Source organism: Micromys minutus (assembly GCF_963924665.1).
Source record: "Micromys minutus genome assembly, chromosome: 25".
In the NCBI taxonomy this organism is placed as follows: Eukaryota; Metazoa; Chordata; class Mammalia; order Rodentia; family Muridae; genus Micromys; species Micromys minutus.
Window position 1 is genome coordinate 7,109,433 of NC_137960.1, and position 20,260 is coordinate 7,129,692.

The 20,260-nt window shown below is 46.4% G+C and overlaps 1 protein-coding gene and 1 pseudogene across 2 annotated transcripts in view; both read left to right on the forward strand.

The window, feature by feature from the left end:
• Positions 1-4,705: 4,705 nt before the first annotated feature.
• LOC308436775 (UAP56-interacting factor-like) lies at positions 4,706-5,673 on the forward strand (annotated as a pseudogene). Its single transcript has 2 exons — positions 4,706-5,478; positions 5,539-5,673. The product of its transcript is annotated as a UAP56-interacting factor-like (transcript).
• A 4,901-nt stretch (positions 5,674-10,574) lies between these two features.
• Positions 10,575-20,260, forward strand: part of UBASH3A (ubiquitin associated and SH3 domain containing A) — a gene marked incomplete at both ends in the record, with an annotated part of 31,893 nt that continues 22,207 nt past the window's right edge. The window contains 4 exons of the mRNA XM_080937744.1: positions 10,575-10,687; positions 12,398-12,451; positions 16,318-16,504; positions 18,112-18,310. Of these exons, the coding sequence (XP_080793870.1) occupies positions 10,575-10,687; positions 12,398-12,451; positions 16,318-16,504; positions 18,112-18,310 (553 nt within the window). The remainder of the gene's footprint in view (positions 10,688-12,397; positions 12,452-16,317; positions 16,505-18,111; positions 18,311-20,260) is intronic.

Here is a 20,260-nt window from a genome sequence, read left to right on the forward strand (position 1 = left end):
GAGGACAAAAGATGGAGACTGGAAGATGGCACGTACTGAGCAGAGACTCGGCAGTCTATGGCGTGGGGTCTCTACGTGCTCTGCACATCTGTGTTTGACTATGTGGCCTTGGGCCATACAAAGTGCTGAAGATATGAAGATGCTGGTGTAGAGACAGGACAGCATTAGTCCTGTGAAATAAGGGTTAGGTTATTCATAGTAGGCGACCACGACTTCAAAACCAGGAGAGAGGGTGCTTCCTAGCCCATGCCTGGAGCCAGAGGAGGCAAGGACGTCTGATGTGTAGCTCAGAGAACCGGCAGTATTGGGAAGCATTCCAGTTTGCTTCCTGTCTGATAGACAGAGGACAGAGCGAGCTCAGCAGAACAGATGTGTCAGGTTCTGGGTGAGGGCTGGATGGACACACAGGGTCTGAGCAGGCTACAGCAGGCATGAGCCCCAATGGCCACACTCTGCGCTGATTGCAATGGCTGAAGAGGTATTTGGCAGCAGTGTGCTTTCTCCAGATGCTGAGGCAGGAGGATCATGGGTTTGAGGCCAATGGGCTGCAGAATAGGTTCTAGACCAGTCCAGGAGTAGTGAGACCTGAGGTGGGGAGGGGCTGTCCAGTCCCCCCTCCCACCAAAGTCACTCTATTTTTCTGCCTGCCTCCACCTAGCCCACCCTTTAATGTCTGGATTTGCTCAAAAATCCCCCATGCTCGCTAGTCCCTTCTTATCTCTCATTCTACTCCCAATCCCAAGACGAACATTCTTGAGACAATGGTGGGATACTTAGCTCTTGAAGCTCTCTTTTCTTCCTGTGGACTAGAGCATCTTAGATGATTATCTAGAATGTTCTGTCATTCCCCCCCCCCAAAGTAACCGGGACCAGGAAGAGCTGATTGTGAACATAAGTGTTCAAACGGTACTGAATAAACACACCCCTAACTGAGAGCCAAACAGGATGCAAGTGGAATGCAAGTCAGATGTGTCTCGGGCCCTCTCAGCATCAGCATCATCAGATGTGTCTCGGGCCCCCTCAGCATCAGCATCATCAGATGTGTCTCGGGCCCCCTCAGCATCAGCATCATCAGATGTGTCTCGGGCCCTCTCAGCATCAGCATCATTTGCATGTAAGTCTGTTCTCTCCTGTGAGTTTTGTAGATGAACCATCGGGATGTTTCTGTCTGTGATTGACAGGAAAGACGACTTTTTTAAGGTATGAGGAAGGGAATAACTCAGCTAGAAGATTTCCAGGCTGATATGAATGAGCTTTCTCGTCCCTCTTCCTTCCGTTTTATGCTAGTCAACATCACATTGTGTAGCCCAGGCTAGCCGCTAACTCACCATTCTGCTGCCCTGGCTTCAAATTCCGGGAGAACAGAGAAATGAGTCAAAGCATACCAAACTTAATATGTTGTGGATATAAATGTACCTGCTCAAAATAATTATTTGGGAGAGAAAAACCACATTTGAATGGAGCTATTTATCAGACCTCATATTTACTTTTTTCTCCTAAAGATAATGTAGACACACACACACACACACACACACACACCTCACAAAACCTCTCCTGTGTTGAAGATTTTTTTTTATAGACTAACTACAGCTTATGAAGTAAGCACATGCTGGAATGTTGCAGATCAATATCCAAGTCATCTTGGGCTATCTTTAACCCTTCATGGTCGTCTGTCACCCACCACTTTATCTGTCCTAACATCCCTTCATCTAACAAAAAGCCCATTGAGATGCATTATTCAACGGATCAGTAGCTCTACCAACCCTAAAGCTAAGCATGGCATCAGATGGCATCTGAGACTTACAGAAAAGTTATCCCAGCTTTCCTGTAACCCATCTATCTGATGTCCTTGGCAATGTGTTTGAAAATGCCTTCGTTTTAGACTGCCTTTTGTCCTGTGACTATCAAAAGTTCATGTAACCTTTCCACAGTGAAGCCTTGTCATCGGGGTAACTTGAAGCCATGTGACTCTCAGCTGAATCACAATGAAACCGGGCTCTTAATTCCCTTTGGAGCAAGAGATGAGTTCTGCCTTGATGGTAGCAAACTTTGTCTACTTCTAACGTTCAAATTCAAGATAAATACGTTGACTGGGAAATTCCTCTTGGATCCCTGAGAGGAAAGGGAGAATGGGTGTTGGTTAGCAAAGGAAACAGGCCAGGCAGAGAAAGAGACTGCCGGCTAAACCTTAGGTGTGGAATATGCAAAAGAAAAAAAAAATGTGGCAAAGAACATAATGGTTGTGGTGGGGTTAGGGTGGTGTGAGAGGAAGTGGAGGAACATGACTCAAAACCGTGTCGATTGTAGATCTCTAGAATGGGCAAATCCAAAGTTAGCTGTGAGCTCACAGCCACAGTGCTGCACTGCATGCTGGGAAATGTGGAAAGCCACTTTCAAAGGGCATTTGCTACTCCTGCAGAACATGAGTTCTCAAGACCCATATTAGAAGGCTCGCAACGTCTCCTGCTCCAGGGGATCCCCAACAGCTTCTCCTGGTACCCTCCCGTGTGTGTTTGTATGTGTGTGTGGAGAGAAAGAGATTTAATCTTAGGAAACCAGGTTGACATAGCATCAAGAAACCCATCTTGCCTGTGCACTCAAATAATATGGCAAACCATGGTATGATAAAATCCCATATAGCCCTAATGTTATACCCACACCGTGAAAGGAAGAGGAAATCTGCTGTTCCTATGAGAACAGATCATTTTAAGTCCGTGCAAAATTGCAGAAGAACTTCTGCAGCTCCAAGAATAGTAAGTAAACTTAGCAAGATCTTTGAATGTGGGGTCCTTGTACAAAAATCAAATGTATTCCTCTACCACTGCCAACAACTAGAAACAGCTATTGTTTTAAAGTGTCACTTCCGGGGACGTGGACGTGGGGTGGCATCACTTCCGGGGACGTGGGGTAACGTCACTTCCGGAGGCGTGGGGTTGGAGAGAAAGCTCCATGGTTAAGAGTTATAACTGTTCTTGCAGAGGAGCCGGGTTCTGTTCCCAAAATCCACACGGCAGTTCACATTATCATGGTAGCCTACAACTATTGTTACTCCAGTTTCAGGGAATCTGATGTCCTCTTCTGGCCTCCATGAGCACAAAACATGCACGCGGTACACATGCACACACGCAGGCAAAATACCCATACACATAAAGTAAAGATTAAACATAGATGTCTATTAAATAATACTTAAAACTAGGCATGGTGTTACTCGACTAGAATGCACAGATTTGGAAGGTAGAGACAGAAGGACCGGGAGTTCAAGGCCACACTTAACTACCTAATGAGTTCAAAGCCAACCTAGCTATATGATGAAAGCCTATATCACACACACATATATGTATATATATTAATTAAATTAATTTATGTATATTCATGAGTTTACCATTTCCTTTTAATTAACTTATGCATGATTTATTTTGATTTATTATTTAGTTTAGTTTATTTATGACTTAAGTTATATATGCATATGATTTATTATATATACATATATATAATTTATAATAGCATCAAAGACGTAAATGAAGGGGCCAGCAAGATAGCTCTGTGGGTAAGACGCTTGTCATTACAAGCCTGGTAACCTGAATTTTATTCCTAGAACCTACTCAGAGATGGAGAAGGGAGAAGCAAGTCTACCAAGTTGCCCTCTGATCTCCACATATAGGCATCGCATGCATGTATTTACAGGTACACGAAAGACACATGTGTGCACGTGTGCACACGTGTGCACACACATAAATAAAATATTTTCTTAATTAAGAAAAGAAACTGAAAACTACCAACCAATATTAGGAGAAATTAAGTAAAGTCCCTCAGCCCACAGTCCCTTCCCACCCTGTCTCAGGCAACTACTGATCTGCTCTTTGAAGCTATATGTCTAAATGTCATCTAAATAAATCCATACAAAAGTGTGATGGGGCCTGGCCCCTGGCACTCAGCACAGTGAGCTCTTCTGTTCCTTCCTGATGCAGGAAGCAGGGCTGCGGTGCTTCCTGTGGACCGGCACAGCTACCCTGAGCACACAACTGCTGTGTGTCTGTTCACAGTTGGACTCTTCGGATCATTTCTAGTTTGGGTCACTGATGAGTAAATCCACTGTGGGTTCACCCATTTTCACTTTTCCCTGGTAAAATCTAAAATCAGAAGCAGCAGTCATGTTGTAAACACATGTTGGCCTTTATAAGACATTGGGTCAATGCATTTCCCAAAGTAGTTGGACGAATTACAATCCCACCAAAAGCACGGGTGTTTCAGGAGGTCCCTTTCCTTGTTGAAGCCTGACCTTACTGGTCCTTTTGACTTTAGGTCCACGGTGGGAGCTGTGGAACTGTGCTGTGATCTGCATCCCTCAGTGACATCCTTCCCAACTGCTCTCATCTCTTCTCCACCAGGTATCAGACACTTTACCGATTTTAAATATGGTTTTAGGTTCTCTCGGTAGCTGTAAAAATACCTACATACACCGTACATTCCGGGTATCAGACCAAGTATGGAGGCGGGGGACATTTTTCTCCCACTTCTGTGGCTTATCTTTCCTTTCGTTTCCTTTATACTACTTTTCAAAGAGTAGACGTTTACAACTTTGACAAAGCTCGGTGTAAAGAATCAAAGAAGCTGGGGGTGGGAGGGCGAGGCTGCGACCAGTCTCCCTAGGTGGGAGGTAATGGGCCTGTGACTGTGACCTTCCTGGCTGACTGCACCCCCAGACATGAACTGGTTTGGCACCCGGTTGTTGGGAGCCAGCGCCGCCGAAAGCACGGAGCAATCAGAACCTTGACAAAACCAATACTGGCTGAAATTATCAAACTGAATAGAAAGGAAGGGAAGAAGCAAAATTCTCCAACCCTAAATAGAAGACTCCAGCAAAGTGGTATCTGGCAATTCAGGGTGAGAGTACGGTGGGGAATCCAGCAGAATTCTGGTTTTGGTAAAACTAGTATAAGCCGTAAAGGAACAGTATCTATTATCTGGAAAGAGACGTCCCTGGGAAGTCATCACTGGCCTTGCAGCCAGGAAGCAACTGGTATTCAAAAAGGAATAAGTTCTATGAATGGTCCACCTCTAAGTGACAAGAATATAGGATGATATTTTCCAGCATTAGAAAGGAAGACAAGCCTTCTGGGACAAAATGACGTGCAAAGGGTGATAACCAGTTGTGGTTCTCAAGAGACCTAATCAGTTAAACAGAAAAAAAAAATTTTCAGCTAACTTTACCAAGAGCGGAAATAAATTAAGTCACCAGAAAGACACTCCTCAGGCCACATTTCTCTTCAGAAGAGGCCTGAAGGTTCAAACCCAGTTGAACACAGAACAGCTGACAGATGATGTGGTAGCAAAGAGAACGCATCAATGGTGGACTCCACCACAAATGGAGGAATTTGGACTTGTATCCATTGACAATCCTGGAGCTGTACAGTGTCCGGTAACTCAGAAACCACGAGTAACTCGAACCACTGTGCCCTCATTCTTGAGAGAGAGAGAGAGAGAGAGAGAGAGAGAGAGAGAGAGAGAGAGAGAGAGAGAGAGAGAGCACATTCTGATGTTAAGAGAGTTTCTAAAGGCATCCCTCTACAGTTTGGCATACATAGTGTGGGAAAACACTTTGGGATACGGAAAGGGCAAAGAGCCGCCCTCACATTCAGCAAAGGAGGAAGCTACTTTGGAACTGTGGGATAGATCCGTGTCCAAGGAACTTTTAAGTGTTGACGGTTTGAAAAGTTGATTGGCTTGAACAGTTCATTGGAGAAGTTCAGGATACTTGAGTTCAGAATATTCACAACTGTAAATAACTTTATTTTTGAAGGTTATTTAGGTGGTGGTTGTTGTTTTTGGCCCAAACAAAGCAGTTCTCTGTTGACTTCTTTGATTCCTCATGAAGCAGTGGGAAGACAGAAAGATAGAAATTGGTTATTTTTATGAGCACGGTATTTAGAATCTCATCACTTTTATCCAGCTATTAGGCTTTGCCATGGTAAATCTTAAACCCGAGACAGAGTACGCCTCTGTGTTGTTACTTCCTGTCCGTGTGCTGGTGTCGCGGACAGCCACCTCCCTGTCTTTACTGGTGCGTGTGTTTAAACTGGAGGAGAGTTTCGGTTCTGACTTTCAAGGCTTATGAAAATATGTGGAACTTGGTTCATTTTTCAGTTATTGTTGGGTTAAACTCCCTGAGTTCTAAGCACTTAGTATTAAACTTTTAATAAAAAAAAAAAATGTGGCTCTCAGGATTAGTCTTGAATCAAGTGTGTCAGGAGTGCAAACGCTTATTTAGAAAGTTATCAACCAGCCAAGGCACTGAGGTGGAGAGGGTGGTTGGGAGAGGGAGCACCTTCATGGAAGCAAGTTGAGGGGGAGGAGGGAAGGGAGTGGAGGGGAAAAGGTATAACGTAAATACAGAGAATATTCAATAAAATTGAAAAAAAAAAAAGAAAGTTATCTGATAGGTCCTTGGAGGAGATGCCTAATACAAAACCCTGATAGTCTGTGTTTAGTAGAAATGGAGAAAACATGGAAGGCATTAGCAAGCTAAAGGATTGGAAACAGAAAAAACAAAAACCTGAGCCACTGTTACACTATCTGGATTTACTTCTGTCTTGTCCACAGATTCTTCTGTAAATGATGCATACAAGAATTACAGTTTTTAAAATGAATCGAACCCTCAGATATTTTTACAGTACACTTACTGGGTATAAAGTCCTGTTTTGTGTTCAAAGGTTTTTTCATAAAGCTTTTAGATGTGATGAGTTCGATCATTTATAACTCCCCAAACAAAACTCTACTTGTATATGTTACAAAGGGGAAAAAATTACAATGGAGTTACAGTTAACTGTACACATACAGTCTGTTCCTTCTGTCATTCAAAGTTCAGGCATTATGGGGAGGAAAGTTATTTTCTTCCTCTGGAGGACTGCTGTGCCCAGGTAGTGCTGACAGTGCTCCCATGGTCAGAGGTCATAAATTACAGTGAAATGCCAAACTGCAGTGACAAATTCCAGCTACAGGTTATCAAGTGTGGCCAGTTTGAAGCCTGACCTTTTGTTTCCCTATGATTTCAAGTTTGAGTGGGTGTTTAAGTCTCTGCTGTTGGTTTCTCCTGTAAAGACAGAGCACAGTACTTCCTGCCCGCCTTCATTGTGTCCCAGACTTCATTGTCTTTGACATTCTTCAAGTTTCTTACTGGCTTGTGCCAGTCATGGGAAAATCAGCAACAATGTAATGCTTATACCAAAGATGTCAATCTTTCCTCAGCTCAGCATCTGTTTTCTGCCAGTACGTGTACCTGAGAAGCAGAAGGGGTTTGGAGGCTCATCACAGAATCTGAAAGTAAACCCCAGTTTCTCCTTAGCTGCAATGCTTTTCACTGAGGCCAAGGACTCAATCAGTATAAAACATTTTTGCCAATATGAATATTTATATTTGGTTCAGAAACAAAGCATCTTAGAGTGGTTTTCTGGTAGCTTATTTTAAGGCAAAGGAAAAACAACTGAGCAAGAACACTATCTTTGGAACAGTTTTAAAAACTACGATACAAAAGTCTTTGTTTCTTGTTGCTTTAAATATCATTTTGCAGAGGTATTAGTAATTCCATTTGGAAAAATCTTAAAAATCACCCAAATGTTGACACTAAGTACATTAGAAAAACAGCGTCTTTGATATAGAAATGTTTGCTCTTCGTGCATCCGTAATTTAATTTTGTTCAAATTTGCCTTTGATACAACTAAGTTAAACTCCTGAGTGTTGACATGTTGTATATAAACAAAACAATGCGCTTTGTTGGAGGGAAATTTCCTTTCTTGGAATGTGATCCTTGCTCATCCTTGTTCAGTTCTTGAGGACTTTTTTTTTTAAATTTATTGAAACAGGGTGCACCTTTAAATTTTCTTTGCATCCAGGTGTATGGAAAACATCGGTGCGGCGCATCACAAAGGGAGCGTTCGTATTGAGTGAGCAGGTGCTTCACACTGTACTTTTTTATTTCTTTTGGAAAAGTTACATTAGATTTGTTTTGAAGCTGTTCATTTTTGACAAATAAAATGTAACAGGTCTCAATGAAAAAAAAAAAAAAAAAAAGAATCAAAGATCATGGGTTATTCCTGTCATGCCCCAAGAAAGTTTGATAAGTTAAAACACAACATGTATTTTTCTCCTAGGCTTCCTTTGACGGGTTTGATAGTTTCAGATTTTTACACTCAAGCCTGTCATTCGGTCATTCATTTTGAATTAACTCCATACATGCTGTGCAGTTCCCCAGCATCGTTACTGAAACAGCGCCCTGTCTGGGGAGTAGAGTGGCCGATTATTGACAGTTGACTGATGTGTATGTGAGTCACCTGTACCCTCCACAGTACAGATTCGGGCCGCTCTTTGATTTTACATAAAAGAGCTAAGAGCGGAGAACATCTCACAGACAGCAAAATCAGCACACTCTCGCACCATAGTGGTAAAAAAAAAAAAAAAAAGAAGGGCACAAAAATGAACAAGTCAGATAAGAGAACCCAACAGGGCAAAGAACATCTCTGTCGTACAGCTGACGACCCACTGTGCATGTGCTGATCTCCTCAATGAAGAACAAGGAACCTTTAGCACCGCCTCGAACCATTCCCAAAGTGATTGTCTATCCGAGATACACAACTGTGACAGTGTGTGGTGATGAACCACACACTAACCCACACTGGGCTCAACAGGAATGACAACCACAGACAAACTTCTAGAACAAAGTGGAGACCGTGTTCACTGACGCACACAAACATCGATTTCTCAAACAGGATGCAGAAGATGCCAAGCAGAGCTTCCACAGAGTGATTTTTTTTTTTTTCAAAAAGACTAACAAGCCAAAGGGTGGGGGACAGGAGAGAGAAATGAGCAGAGAGATCCAAGAAGACACTTCCCCAGGGAGGCTGTTCTGTGACCAGTAAGCCTGTGGTCAAACAGCACTGGTATTTTGGTCCTTCATTGGGAAATGCAAATTATAACCACATCGAGATGCTTCTGTAAACCAACCAGAGGGCTGGAAAACAAAAAACAAAAAAAAAAAAAAAAACAAAAACAAACAAACAAAACCAAAAAAGCTCAAGCCTCTCATTCTCTGCTGGCCAGAGGGCAGACTGTTACTTCTGCCCACGGGCACTTCAGCAAAGAAGCAGCTGGAGGAACCAGGCACTGCTTAGTGGGACGTTACTCAGGATGGCAATGAACTGCAAGCAGGCAAAGGTGTGGCTGAATCCCATAGACATCATTTGGAGCCAAGAATCAAGACAGGAAGGGTGAAGGGGTTAAAGCAGTTGCCTGGCATGGATGGGGGTCTGGATTCAATCCCTGGTATCACAAATAGAAGACAAGAGAGAAGAGGAGAGGATGGGAGAGGGGGGAGGAGGGGAAAGGGAGGGGGAGGAAAGAGGGAGGTGGGGAGGGGAGGGGAGGGAAGAGGAGGGGAGGGGAGGAGAGAGGAGGGAGAGTGGAGGGGGAAGGAGGGGGGGGGGAGGGGAGAGGAGGGGAGGAGAGGGAGGGGACGGGAGGGGAGGGGAGAGGAGTGGAGGGGAAGGGAAAGGAGGGGAGGGGAGGGGAGGAGAGGGAGGGGACGGGAGGGGAGGGGAGAGGAGAAGAGAGGAGAGGAGGAGAAACAACAGCCATGATAGAGCATGTGTTCCAATGTTCTAGTTACCTGAGACTTGAAATTAACACACAAAAGAGATTCATAGGGGAGGGGGATATCCACAGGAAGAGAGAGGCAGGGTGAGGTGGGGATGCTTCTAAGGGTCTAGAAAGTTCTGGAGCACCGTTTCCCAACCTGCATTGCTGACACTGGACAAGATCGCCCTTTGCCGTACAGTCCTGGACTCCTGTGGCATCTGTGGCTGACAGCCACTAGCTGCCACCCCTCCCAGAGCTTTGACAACCACAAATGATTCCAGACACCGCCAACTGTCCCCTTGGGGGGGGGGGTGTGAAACTTAAATGCTGCAGGTTTTACATGACTCTTTCCTTAGTCCTGGGGAAGAGAAGGGTCTACTCAGTTTATGGAAGTTCCTCTTGCTACACCCATATCACTGAATGTTATAAGTTCTTACCTCAAAAACAAAACAAACAAGCAGGTCAACTAAATCTTTTTTAAAACAGTTTTATAAGCAAGCAGGGACAGCGTATAGAGTGAATTCCAGTGTTTTGTCTGCAGACAGGGAGGCTAAGGTCCAAGGTGGCAAGGGTGGGTGCCCAGCAGAACCCAGGAGAGAAGCCTGTTCCAGACTTCTGCAGCCCCCTGCTCCTCCTTCCCCGACACTCTCAGGTCTTCCTCCTCCCAAATGCTTCCCAAGCACACAGCAGATCCCAATGCTGAACTTCGAGAACTTCGGGCCAGACCCACGGTGGAAGTCGGTGGGTTTGGAAGACGCTGCTATGGACCGGCGGGGATAATTCAAGCCCCGAACATTGTGCAAACAGGATATTCGCTTGTGTCAGAGAGATCAAAAAAAAAAAGGCTTGAGGTTTTTCTTCACAGCCTCAGCCTGCCTCCTTCTCCCCTCTCACTTTATCTAGTCCTTGCAGTGAGCAGGCGCCTCTTGTGCAGCGAGCAGGAAGACATGGCTGCGGGGGAGACGCAGCTCTATGCCAAGGTCTCCAACAAGCTCAAGGGCCGCAGTACCCCCTCACTCCTGGACCCCCTCCTGGCCATGGGCTTCCCGATACATACCGCGTGAGTACTGCAGCTGCCTGGCTTCCCCGCCCGGGTGGTTCCCTCCGCTCCACCAGCCCCGCAACTGGAGAACCGAGTGTTCTGACTTCCTGCTAAAGTGGACGCCTAGCTGTGTAAGATGGGTGTCTCAAAAGAAGTCCCCTTCCTCTGGCTTATGCATGGGATGGTCTTGAGCTCAGAAAGATGAGCTCTTCCTACTGACCGATGGAGACATGCGCACATTAGAAGCCACGTGGACCTCTGGCTGCCCACTTGAGGGATTTGGAGGGGTGGTAGGGCAAATGTTACTCTCCTGAAGATTAGTGAATCCAAAGTGGCCTTTCAAAGTATCTGACTCTGATGGGAAGCTCTAAAACTAGGATCCCCTGAGAGAAGTATTGTTCGAGATTCTAGGCAGCCCGGGCAAAGCCTATTTAGGGAAAATATCTGGACTATCCGGTGACAACATAGAATGTGTGAGAGATTCCAGAGACAGCTCTGCTCAGCACCACTGGGCTCATCCAAGTCCTCTTGGGCTCAGACAGGAAAGAGATGCTGCTGACCGTGGTCAGAACATCCATCATAAACCTGCTTCTTAGCGGTGGTCCTCTCAGATCCTTACTCCCAAGGAGACACAGGTGTGCTTCAAGAAACCCAGGTCTCAGGGAGTGAACCAAATAGTCCTTCCATAAGATAACAAGACCCTGGCCACCCTGGAGGACATGATATTGAAGCTAGTCTCTCCTCCCAATACCAGGGCTTCGTGCTCTCTAAATGGGGAACAAAACCCACAAGGAACTCGATGGTCACATGTTCACCATCCAGCTGAAGATGAGAATACCAAGTCCTAAAGAGTGGCCTGTGGCAAGCCTAGGTAGGACAGGAGCTGGCCCCTAATGCCTCCAAGACCTGCTCTATTTTACTGCTCAAGCCGTATGGTGAGATCTTCAAAATCCCTGCTAGGTTAAACCGATAAATACCTGTGTGCCTTCAGGTGCTTAGGCAGGGCTCAGAAGGGGCTCATGACCTCTCTGTCACGGTCTCTCCAGGTGGCTGCATCTCCATTACTCTTTGTCCAAATAGCGGCAGAACTGGGAGGCATTACATTAGATTCCAGTGGGGACCCGCCGTCTCAGCCAGTGATGGTTGGATCCATGGCCTACTCTGGTCTCTTGGACCCAACTCAGCCAAATTCAAGTATATTTACATCCCAGGTCCCAGAATAGATAAGACACATGGGAGCCATGAGGAAAGCACCAGTGAGCATTTGGGAGGCAGGGACACAGGAGAGGGATGTGGATAAGCCTGCCCAGTGGTTGGGTAAGGGATGCTTCCCGCTGAGCAACTGGGGCGGGGCTGCATCTGTCAGGGCAGTACAGAGCTCGAGCCAGGAACATAGCCTGTCCCAGCCAAGTTGAGCATCCACGAGTAGATCGGGTTGGCTCCATTGCAGGGTAGCAGGGTGCGGAGAGAGGAAAGTAAGAGCAGAGGCTGGGTCTTGAGAGCTGGGGCGCCGGGACCCAGGATCAAGAAACCAAGCCCTGGGATTTGGGGATGTGGCATGTCACTGTGTGGAAGATGGGGGTCTTGGCATAAGGGCATTTATGGGAAGCCCAGCAGCTTGGCCCTGGTAGGGCACAGTGTTCGTGAGCAGCCATTTCACCACCAGCACTCACCCCTTCCAAAGAAGAGACGAGCAGGCCTCGACTGTCCTGTGTTCATGCTTCACAGGCTCAAAGCACTGGCAGCCACAGGGAGGAAGACGGCAGAGGAGGCTGCGGACTGGTGAGTGGAATGGAAGCTGCAGGGTCACGGGTGGGTCACAGTGGGGGGTTGGGTGACTCCACCAAGACTCTATACCCCAGGTGGCTCTTCTGAGTGGGTTGGGGGGCCCACGGAAGTGACTCAAAATGACATCCATCTGTACCAGTTCTGAGCCCTGAGAAATGGTGAAGCCCACCTTCAAGACGTTAAGAGAGAATCTAGAGATTTTTCTCACTCAAAAGCCAGATTTAGGGCTCTGCACAGATCCTGCCAAACATGCTGGGTTTCACCCCTTACACATAAGCATACATGTATGCAGGAGTGCACGTGTGTGCACACACACACACACACATACACACGCACTTGATTTAATCCAAATTTGACTCAAGAAAGATTCCTATTTGTGATATATGTTGAATAAGTGAGAAGGTGACTGTCTTAGTCGGGGTCTCTATTCCTGCACAAACATCATGACCAAGAAGCAAGTTGGGGAGGAAAGGGTTTATTCAGATTACACTTCCACATTGCTGTTCATCACCAAAGGAAGTCAGGGCTGGAACTCAAGCAGGTCAGGAAACAGGAGCTGAGGCAGAGGCCATGGAGGGATGTTACTGACTTGACTCCCCTGGCTTGCTCAGCCTGCTTTCTTATAGAACCCAGGTCTACCAGCCCAGGGATGGCACCACCCACAATAGGCTGGACCCTCCCCCACTTGATCACTAATTGAGAAAATGCCTTACAACTGGGTCTTGTGAAGGTATGTCCTCAACTGAGGCTCCTTTCTCTGCAATAACTCTAGCTTGTGTCAAGTTGACACAAAACCAGCCAATACAATCCCATTTTTAAAGTTGTGTTTATATATTATACAATATAGTTATATTTATTATATATTATTATATTTATATATAATATAGAAATGTATATATAATATAGAAATATATTATAATATATAATATATAAAATATATATAATATAGAAAAATGACCCTCCTGAGGTTGGAAGATCCTTGCTTTAGGAGCTCCTCCCCAGCCTTGTTGTCACTTGAAGGCATCCTTCTACCCTGCTGGGAAGTCCCTCCTGCTCTTATCTGAAGATCCTGGGCTCTGCCAAGGCTCAGCAGGTGAGGGCTCACCTAGGTATGGGGACCTGAGCTCTCTATTAGTTCCCTTTTCTGTTGCTCTGAGAGCAAATGCTCGACAAAGGCAACTTAAGGAAGGAGGGGCTTGTCTGGGAGTGTTTGAGGGTCGTGGGAAAGCCATGAGATGTGAGACAGCTGGTCTCATATCCACAGTGAGGAATCTGGGATACAAGCTCAGAGAGGTGCAGACCCTCCCATACCCAGTGCTCAGCTCCCTCCCCACCCCCATCCCCATTTGTGGGATGACGTCACTCAGTCATTCATTCAGGTTGAGCCTTCCTCAGTTGACCCCGCCTAGACTTTACCTCATGGTGGAGCCTGGCAGCTTGTCTTCTAGGATTGATTCTAGAAACTAGCAAATAAACGGTAGATATTTGCCACTCCAGGTTCCATGCCCAACTATACCTAAACAAAACCAAAACTCTTCCAGCGCTGGATAGAAGCCTGTGAATGGGCCCAGGGTTCTGTATTCTAGTAGAACCTCTGCCTATAAGACCACGGGTCCAGGATGTACAGGCAGAGGGAACACAGGCAGAGGACACACAGGCAGAAGGGGCACAGGCAGAGGACACACAGGCAGCACTTCCACTGGATAGGGGAATGCCCAGAGTCCTGGCAGCCTGACAAGACTGAGGGTACACAGGCAGTGCCTCTACAAGACATGGGGAATGCCCAGAGCTCCTGCCATCTGAGTTCAAAGCCAGCCTCCAGATTCAAACTATACACCACAGGCTAAACTCAGTGGCTGAGGGCTGGGGGTATGCCTGGATGGTACTTGTCAGTAGCAGCCTAGCCAGTGAGACTCACCAAGGAAGAGGGGTGATGCCGGGTTCCCTACACTTTCCTTTGATGTTGCTGAGGGGGATGCAATGTGCGGTGTCAGTCAATGCTGGGAACATGGGAAGCTGACCCCCTAATGCCACACAGTTCCATCTCTATTCAGAGACCTTAAAAAAAATCAGACATACTCAGCTCTTTTTTTTTGAAAGATTTATTTATTTATTATATATGAGTACACTGTAACTGTCTTCAGACACACCAGAAGAGGGCATCAGATCCCATTACAGATGGTTGTGAGCCACCATGTGGTTGCTGGGAATTGAACTCAGGACCTCTGGAAGAGGAGTCAGTACTCTTAACCACTGAGCCATCTCTCTAACCTCATACTCAGAGCTCTTAATCACTGTGCCGGAAGCGCTGGAAATTTGAAAATAGTTGAGAGGTATGGTGGTTTGAATAGGAATGGCCCCCACAGACTCATATATGTAAATGTTTGGCCTATAGGGTGTGGCATTATCAGGAGGTATGGCCTTGTTGGAGGAAGTGTGTCACTAGGGGTGGGCTTTGAGATGCTCACTGGACCAGTGGCTCAGGATCTCTTCTTGCTGGCTGTGGATCCAGATGTAGAACTCTCAGCTCCTTCTCCAGCACCTTGTCTGCCTGCATACTGCCATGACAATAATGGATTAAACCTCTGAAACTGTAAGCCAGCCCCAATGAAATGTTGTCCTTTATAAGAGTTGCTGTGGTCATGGTGTCTCTTTGCAGCAATGGAAAAAAAATGTCCCTGGATTTGAAAATAGGTAGAGGCAATGTTCCATGTGTGTAAAGTGGGTTGTGAAGTAGCCTTAGCAATCCTCATCCTAGTAATGTATCTAGATGCCTATTCTCCATGTGAGAGAGCCCAAAATGTGGGCCATGGAATGGTTTAAACTAACTCGTGATTTATACAAACACATGCTCACTGGGTCTGACAGGACCCCACTTCCTAGTTGTTAGGTGACATCACAGGCCAGTGTCCACCACCAGGAGTTCTCCACTGAGGGTGTGTGTGCTAAGCAAGCTAATTGCTGCTTAGCTATTACCTTACAGAGATGTTTTTCCATGTGAAATTTTTGCCTATGCTTCTTGTTCTTCTTGTCTTGACATTGAATTATTAATTTAAGACATTGGGTGTTTTCCTCCGCACGTGCTGGCAGATTGCACTAAGCAATGGTTTCATGGCTGCAGCCTGTGGCCTCGCTGTACTTTTGACACGACAGAAAACAGCATTGGACCTTTGAAATAAATGCCTATCTTAACTTGACCAATACGAGAAATTGTGTTTTTTCCCATTTTTATTTATTTTGTGATGACCTTGTATTTGGCACCATACATCAGTCGTTCTTGTAATTAGAGTGGTTTTCTTAGTGAAGCTCACACCTGAAATCCCAGAAGTGAGGAGGTTGAGACAAACAGAATCACCGCCAGGCCCACCTGGTGATAGAAAGATCTGTCTCAATAGACAAATAAATGGGTTTTTTTTTCTCATCAAAATAAGTAAATAGTTTTTGAGTCAAAAAAAAAATCCACTAGTATTCAGTTAAGTGTTGTCTGATCTTTTGTGGTTTCAAATTTTCCATTTAATTTGACATTGCTGGTGAAGTTAAAATGTGAAGAAAAAAAAAAAAACCCTTCTTTGTATGTTTCAATACTACAAAGGTACCTAGACCCGCACTCTTCTGAAAGTTGAGGTCTGGGTCTCTCTGTCTTTGGCTGCAATGTCAGACTATAATGGGACAGAAAGAAGGTGGGCATTGGTCTAGCCTAGGGTCACACAGCCCCACCACTTGGTGCCATCTTGCAGGGATGGTCACAGCACTGAGATATTTGTGTCGGATCAACATACTCCTAACTTTGGGCTGGTGTTGCTGCTATTGTGTGTCCTCAGTGACAGCTCCAACTGATACAACAGTGTTTTCTGTTGCAGGCTGCAGGGCCACTGCAGTGACCCTTCTCTGGATGATCCCATCCCTCAGGAGTATGCTCTCTTCCTCTGCCCCACGGGACCCTTGCTAGAAAAACTCCAAGAGTTCTGGAGAGAGAGCAGACGCCAATGTGCAAAGAACAGAGCTCATGAGGTCTTCCCTCATGTGACACTCTGTGACTTTTTCACGGTGAGTCTACCCCGGAGGCCTTAAGTGCTCACCACTGCAGTTCACTTGATGGCAGTGTTTTCTGGTCATTGGGCAACAATAGAACACAACTGATTTATTTTAATCAAGGCATTAGCATGAGCTGTCTGATTTGTGAGATCTTCTTCTTCCCCTGGTCAACTTCAGATCATCCTTCAGAACCCAATTCACTTTAGAGTCTCCAGCTCCTCAGGCAGAAGAAGGTGTGAGCCCAGCTTCTCTGAATCTTTTTGTCAATATCTCTAGGAGCACGTTTGTGTGCTATGAAGGTGATATGCTTCTCGAGGAAGGCAGATGTTACCCTGGTCCTTATCCACCCAGAGATTAGCAAAGTCCTGATGAGAGCAAACACCCGTGTGTAATGAAATACTGAAGGGTGCTGATTTGGTTGGACATAAACTGGGGTTGGGCCTGACCCTCTGAGGAAAAAAAAAATGTGCCTCCACACTCCACCCCACTCCTGTCAACCACCTCTCCAGGGAACATTGTCAAGGAAAGAGGATATACAGTTTCTGGACAAAGAGAAGAAGGCATGAGGCTAAGGAGGAAGGCCTACAGTCATTTTCTCTATACTTGATGAGCTAGAGAAAGACCCACCTACTGCTGGGACATCAAGGCAGAGCCTGCTACTCTACAGTACTAGAGGAACACAAAGCTTGATGCATAAGAAAGAAGCTTCCAGAAACTGTCACCTGGAAAATAGCACCTCACAAACATCCACAAAGCACCCTGTGTGCCTGTGACTGGGAGCTCTCCAGGGTCAGAACTAAACCTGTTGTTTTCTGAAGGTCTAAGCTGGGATCCCTTGGGGCACTGTGAGCTTCCTCAGAGTTGACTAGAGAATTCCAGAAGTTGACAGATGCAGACTGAGAAGGAAAGAGGACTGACTCAGGAGGCGATGGGGTAGCTGAAGAGGGGCAGTGACAGGGAACTTTTAACCTAGGTGTCTTTGTCAGGGTTTCCATTCCTGCACAAAACATCATGACCAAGAAGCAAGTTGGGGAGGAAAGGGTTTATTCAGCTTACACTTCCACATTGCTGTTTATCACCAGAGGAAGTCAGGACTGGAGCTCAAGCAGGTCAGGAAGCAGGAGCTGATGCAGAGGCCATGGAGGGATGTTACTTACTGGCTTGCTTACGCTGGCTTGCTCAGCCTGCTTTCTTATAGAACCCAGGTCTACCAGCCCAGGGATGGCTCCACCCACAATGGGCTCGGCCCTCCCCTCCTTGATCACTAGCTGAGAAAATGCCTTACAGCTGGATCTCATGGAGGTATTTCCTCAACTGAGGCTCCTTTCTCTGTGATAACTCCAGCTTGTGTCAAGTGGACACAAAACTAGCCAGTACACTAGACATGTAAAAGTGATCATATTCCAGAAAGACTCTTATCCAAGATGCCTCTATCAACTGAGCAGAAGACTTGGAGGTGGGGATGGTAGTGACCTCACTCCATAACTGCAGGGGCTGGATATGGAGAATCCCAGTGTTTTAGACAGAGACTAATCCATAGTGATTAAGCCTTAATTTTCAACAGGTGAATTAATTCAACAAGCCCCGAAGACCCAGGTTCTTTGCTTCTCTTCCCTTAGTGTGAAGATCAGAAGGTGGAGTGTTTGTATGAGGCTCTGAGACGTGCAGGGGACAGGATCCTGGGCTCCTTCCCTGCTCTGGTTCCTCTTGTTCTCCATTCTTCCATCAGCTACCTCGGCTTCTTCATCAATGACAGCCCTGCTGACGTCATCCGAGATTTCGCCATGGCATTTGCCACAGAGGCATCAGTCCTGGCAGGTAAGGGATCCCAGCTGTAGGCAGACACACTGAACCTTTTGGTCCCAGCAGAGCCATATCTAGGGCCTTGATGGATTAGCTCCTGTGAATGGTGATGGTCCTTTAATGACCATCCTCCAAGGGATAGTTGGACTCTTTTCTTAAGGCAGCACATCAACCACTGCCCTCAGACAGGCACTGTGTCTATGCCTCTAAATGGGTCTTATATAGGCCTCACCTTAAAAGGGGGGAGGAAGATGTAGGGATATATCTCGGTTGGTAGAGTGCTTGCCAGGGCATGAGATTCGATTCTCAGTGGTGCATACTCCAGACATGAAGTCCACACACCTGTAATCCAGAAAGGGGAGGCGGAGGATCAGAAGTTCAAGAACATCCTTCACTACAGAGCTAGTTTGAGCCCTTGTCTGAGTCCTTACATAAGACCCTGTCTCAAGAAACAGGAAGAAACAAAAGGAAGGGAGGGAGAGAGGGAGGGAGGAAGGAAGGAAAAAACAGAAAAAAAAAAGGAAGGAAGGAAAGAAGGAAGGGGAAAACTTGAGTCTGCCAGGCAGAAATCCCTGCCCAGAGTCCCTGTCCTAGGTTACACAGGGTCCCCTCCCACCAGGAACCTCAGAATGGGACCTTAGTTAGCAATGGGCTCTTTAAAGATTCAATTAATTAAGATGAGGTCACACTGAAGTAAAGTAACCAGAAATCAATAACTGGTGATTGAAACCTAAATCAATAACCCTAGATCAATAACATGGTCCTAAAAAAGACACATGGGGATAACAAAGAGGCCACTTGACCACAGAGGCAGAGATGGGCAGGATGGAGCCACAGCCAAGGGATACCTGGGGCCACCAGGGAAGGAAGTGGAAGACACCAGAGGACCCAACCCCAAAGCCTTTGGAAGGAATGTGGCCCTGCCCACACCTTGATTTTGAACTTCTGGCCTCCAGATCTCTAAGACAATAAATGGCTGGTTTTATGCCACCCAGTTTGGGTATCCTGTCACATCAGGAAGCAAACAACATGCTCATTCATCCTGATGGCCTGAAACGTTGCATTATGCCTCTTTGAATACTGCCAGGGTTTCACGTCCTGGGAGAGCTGGCCCTGAGCTCATCTCCGTCTCCTGACCCTGAGCTCTTCCTGCCTTCCCAGGTTAAACCTCAGTCTGACCTGAGAGGCTAGGACTCTCCTGAGATGAGAACTCAGGAGTATCCCAAAGTCCCTCCCTGTCCACACTGCCCCTCTCAATGAGACTGAACCCAGCTACACAGAGCAACAGAGGAAAAACAAAAGCCTATTCAGAAGTCAACATGACTCACTCACCCCTGGGCCCCTGGGGAAGCCCAACCAGGTCTTTTCCAGACTGCGCTCACTCAAATAGGGAGCCCACTCTCCCAAACTACTAAAAAGTGTCACAAAAAGAATTTTCCATCACCTACACAGACCTTTGTGCCACCTGAACTGGCTGCTTTCCAGAAGCCCAGGGCTCAGGGGCCTGGCCAGGGTCCAGTTAGCTGCTAAAGGTCCCCTATGTGAAGGATACTGTAGTAAACCTAGCATCATGGTGCCTGAACCTTCCAGAACTTTCATTAGGGGAATAACACATCCTATTTGCTTCCTGATCTGGACGAAGTAGCAGGTGGCTCTTGGTCACAGGGGACTCCAGAGTCCTGGAATGAACCATCTTTATCCTCAAGTACTTACTATCTGTCACAAAGGAAACTAAATCAAAGCATGACTCTCAGCCAAGGCCCCTGTGGTGACAAAGACATGAGCCTTGGAGTAGGTCCTTCCAAAGCAGAGTCTGTCATTTCTACGAAGACACCGGACTGCCTCCTCAGAGCCTGTAGTGCCTGTGGTCCACCTGACACCAGATCTGACTGTCCCTGAGATACGATCCTCTCTAGCTTACCGACCTGAAAGACTCAAAAGCCAACCTGGAGCCGAGGCATTCTC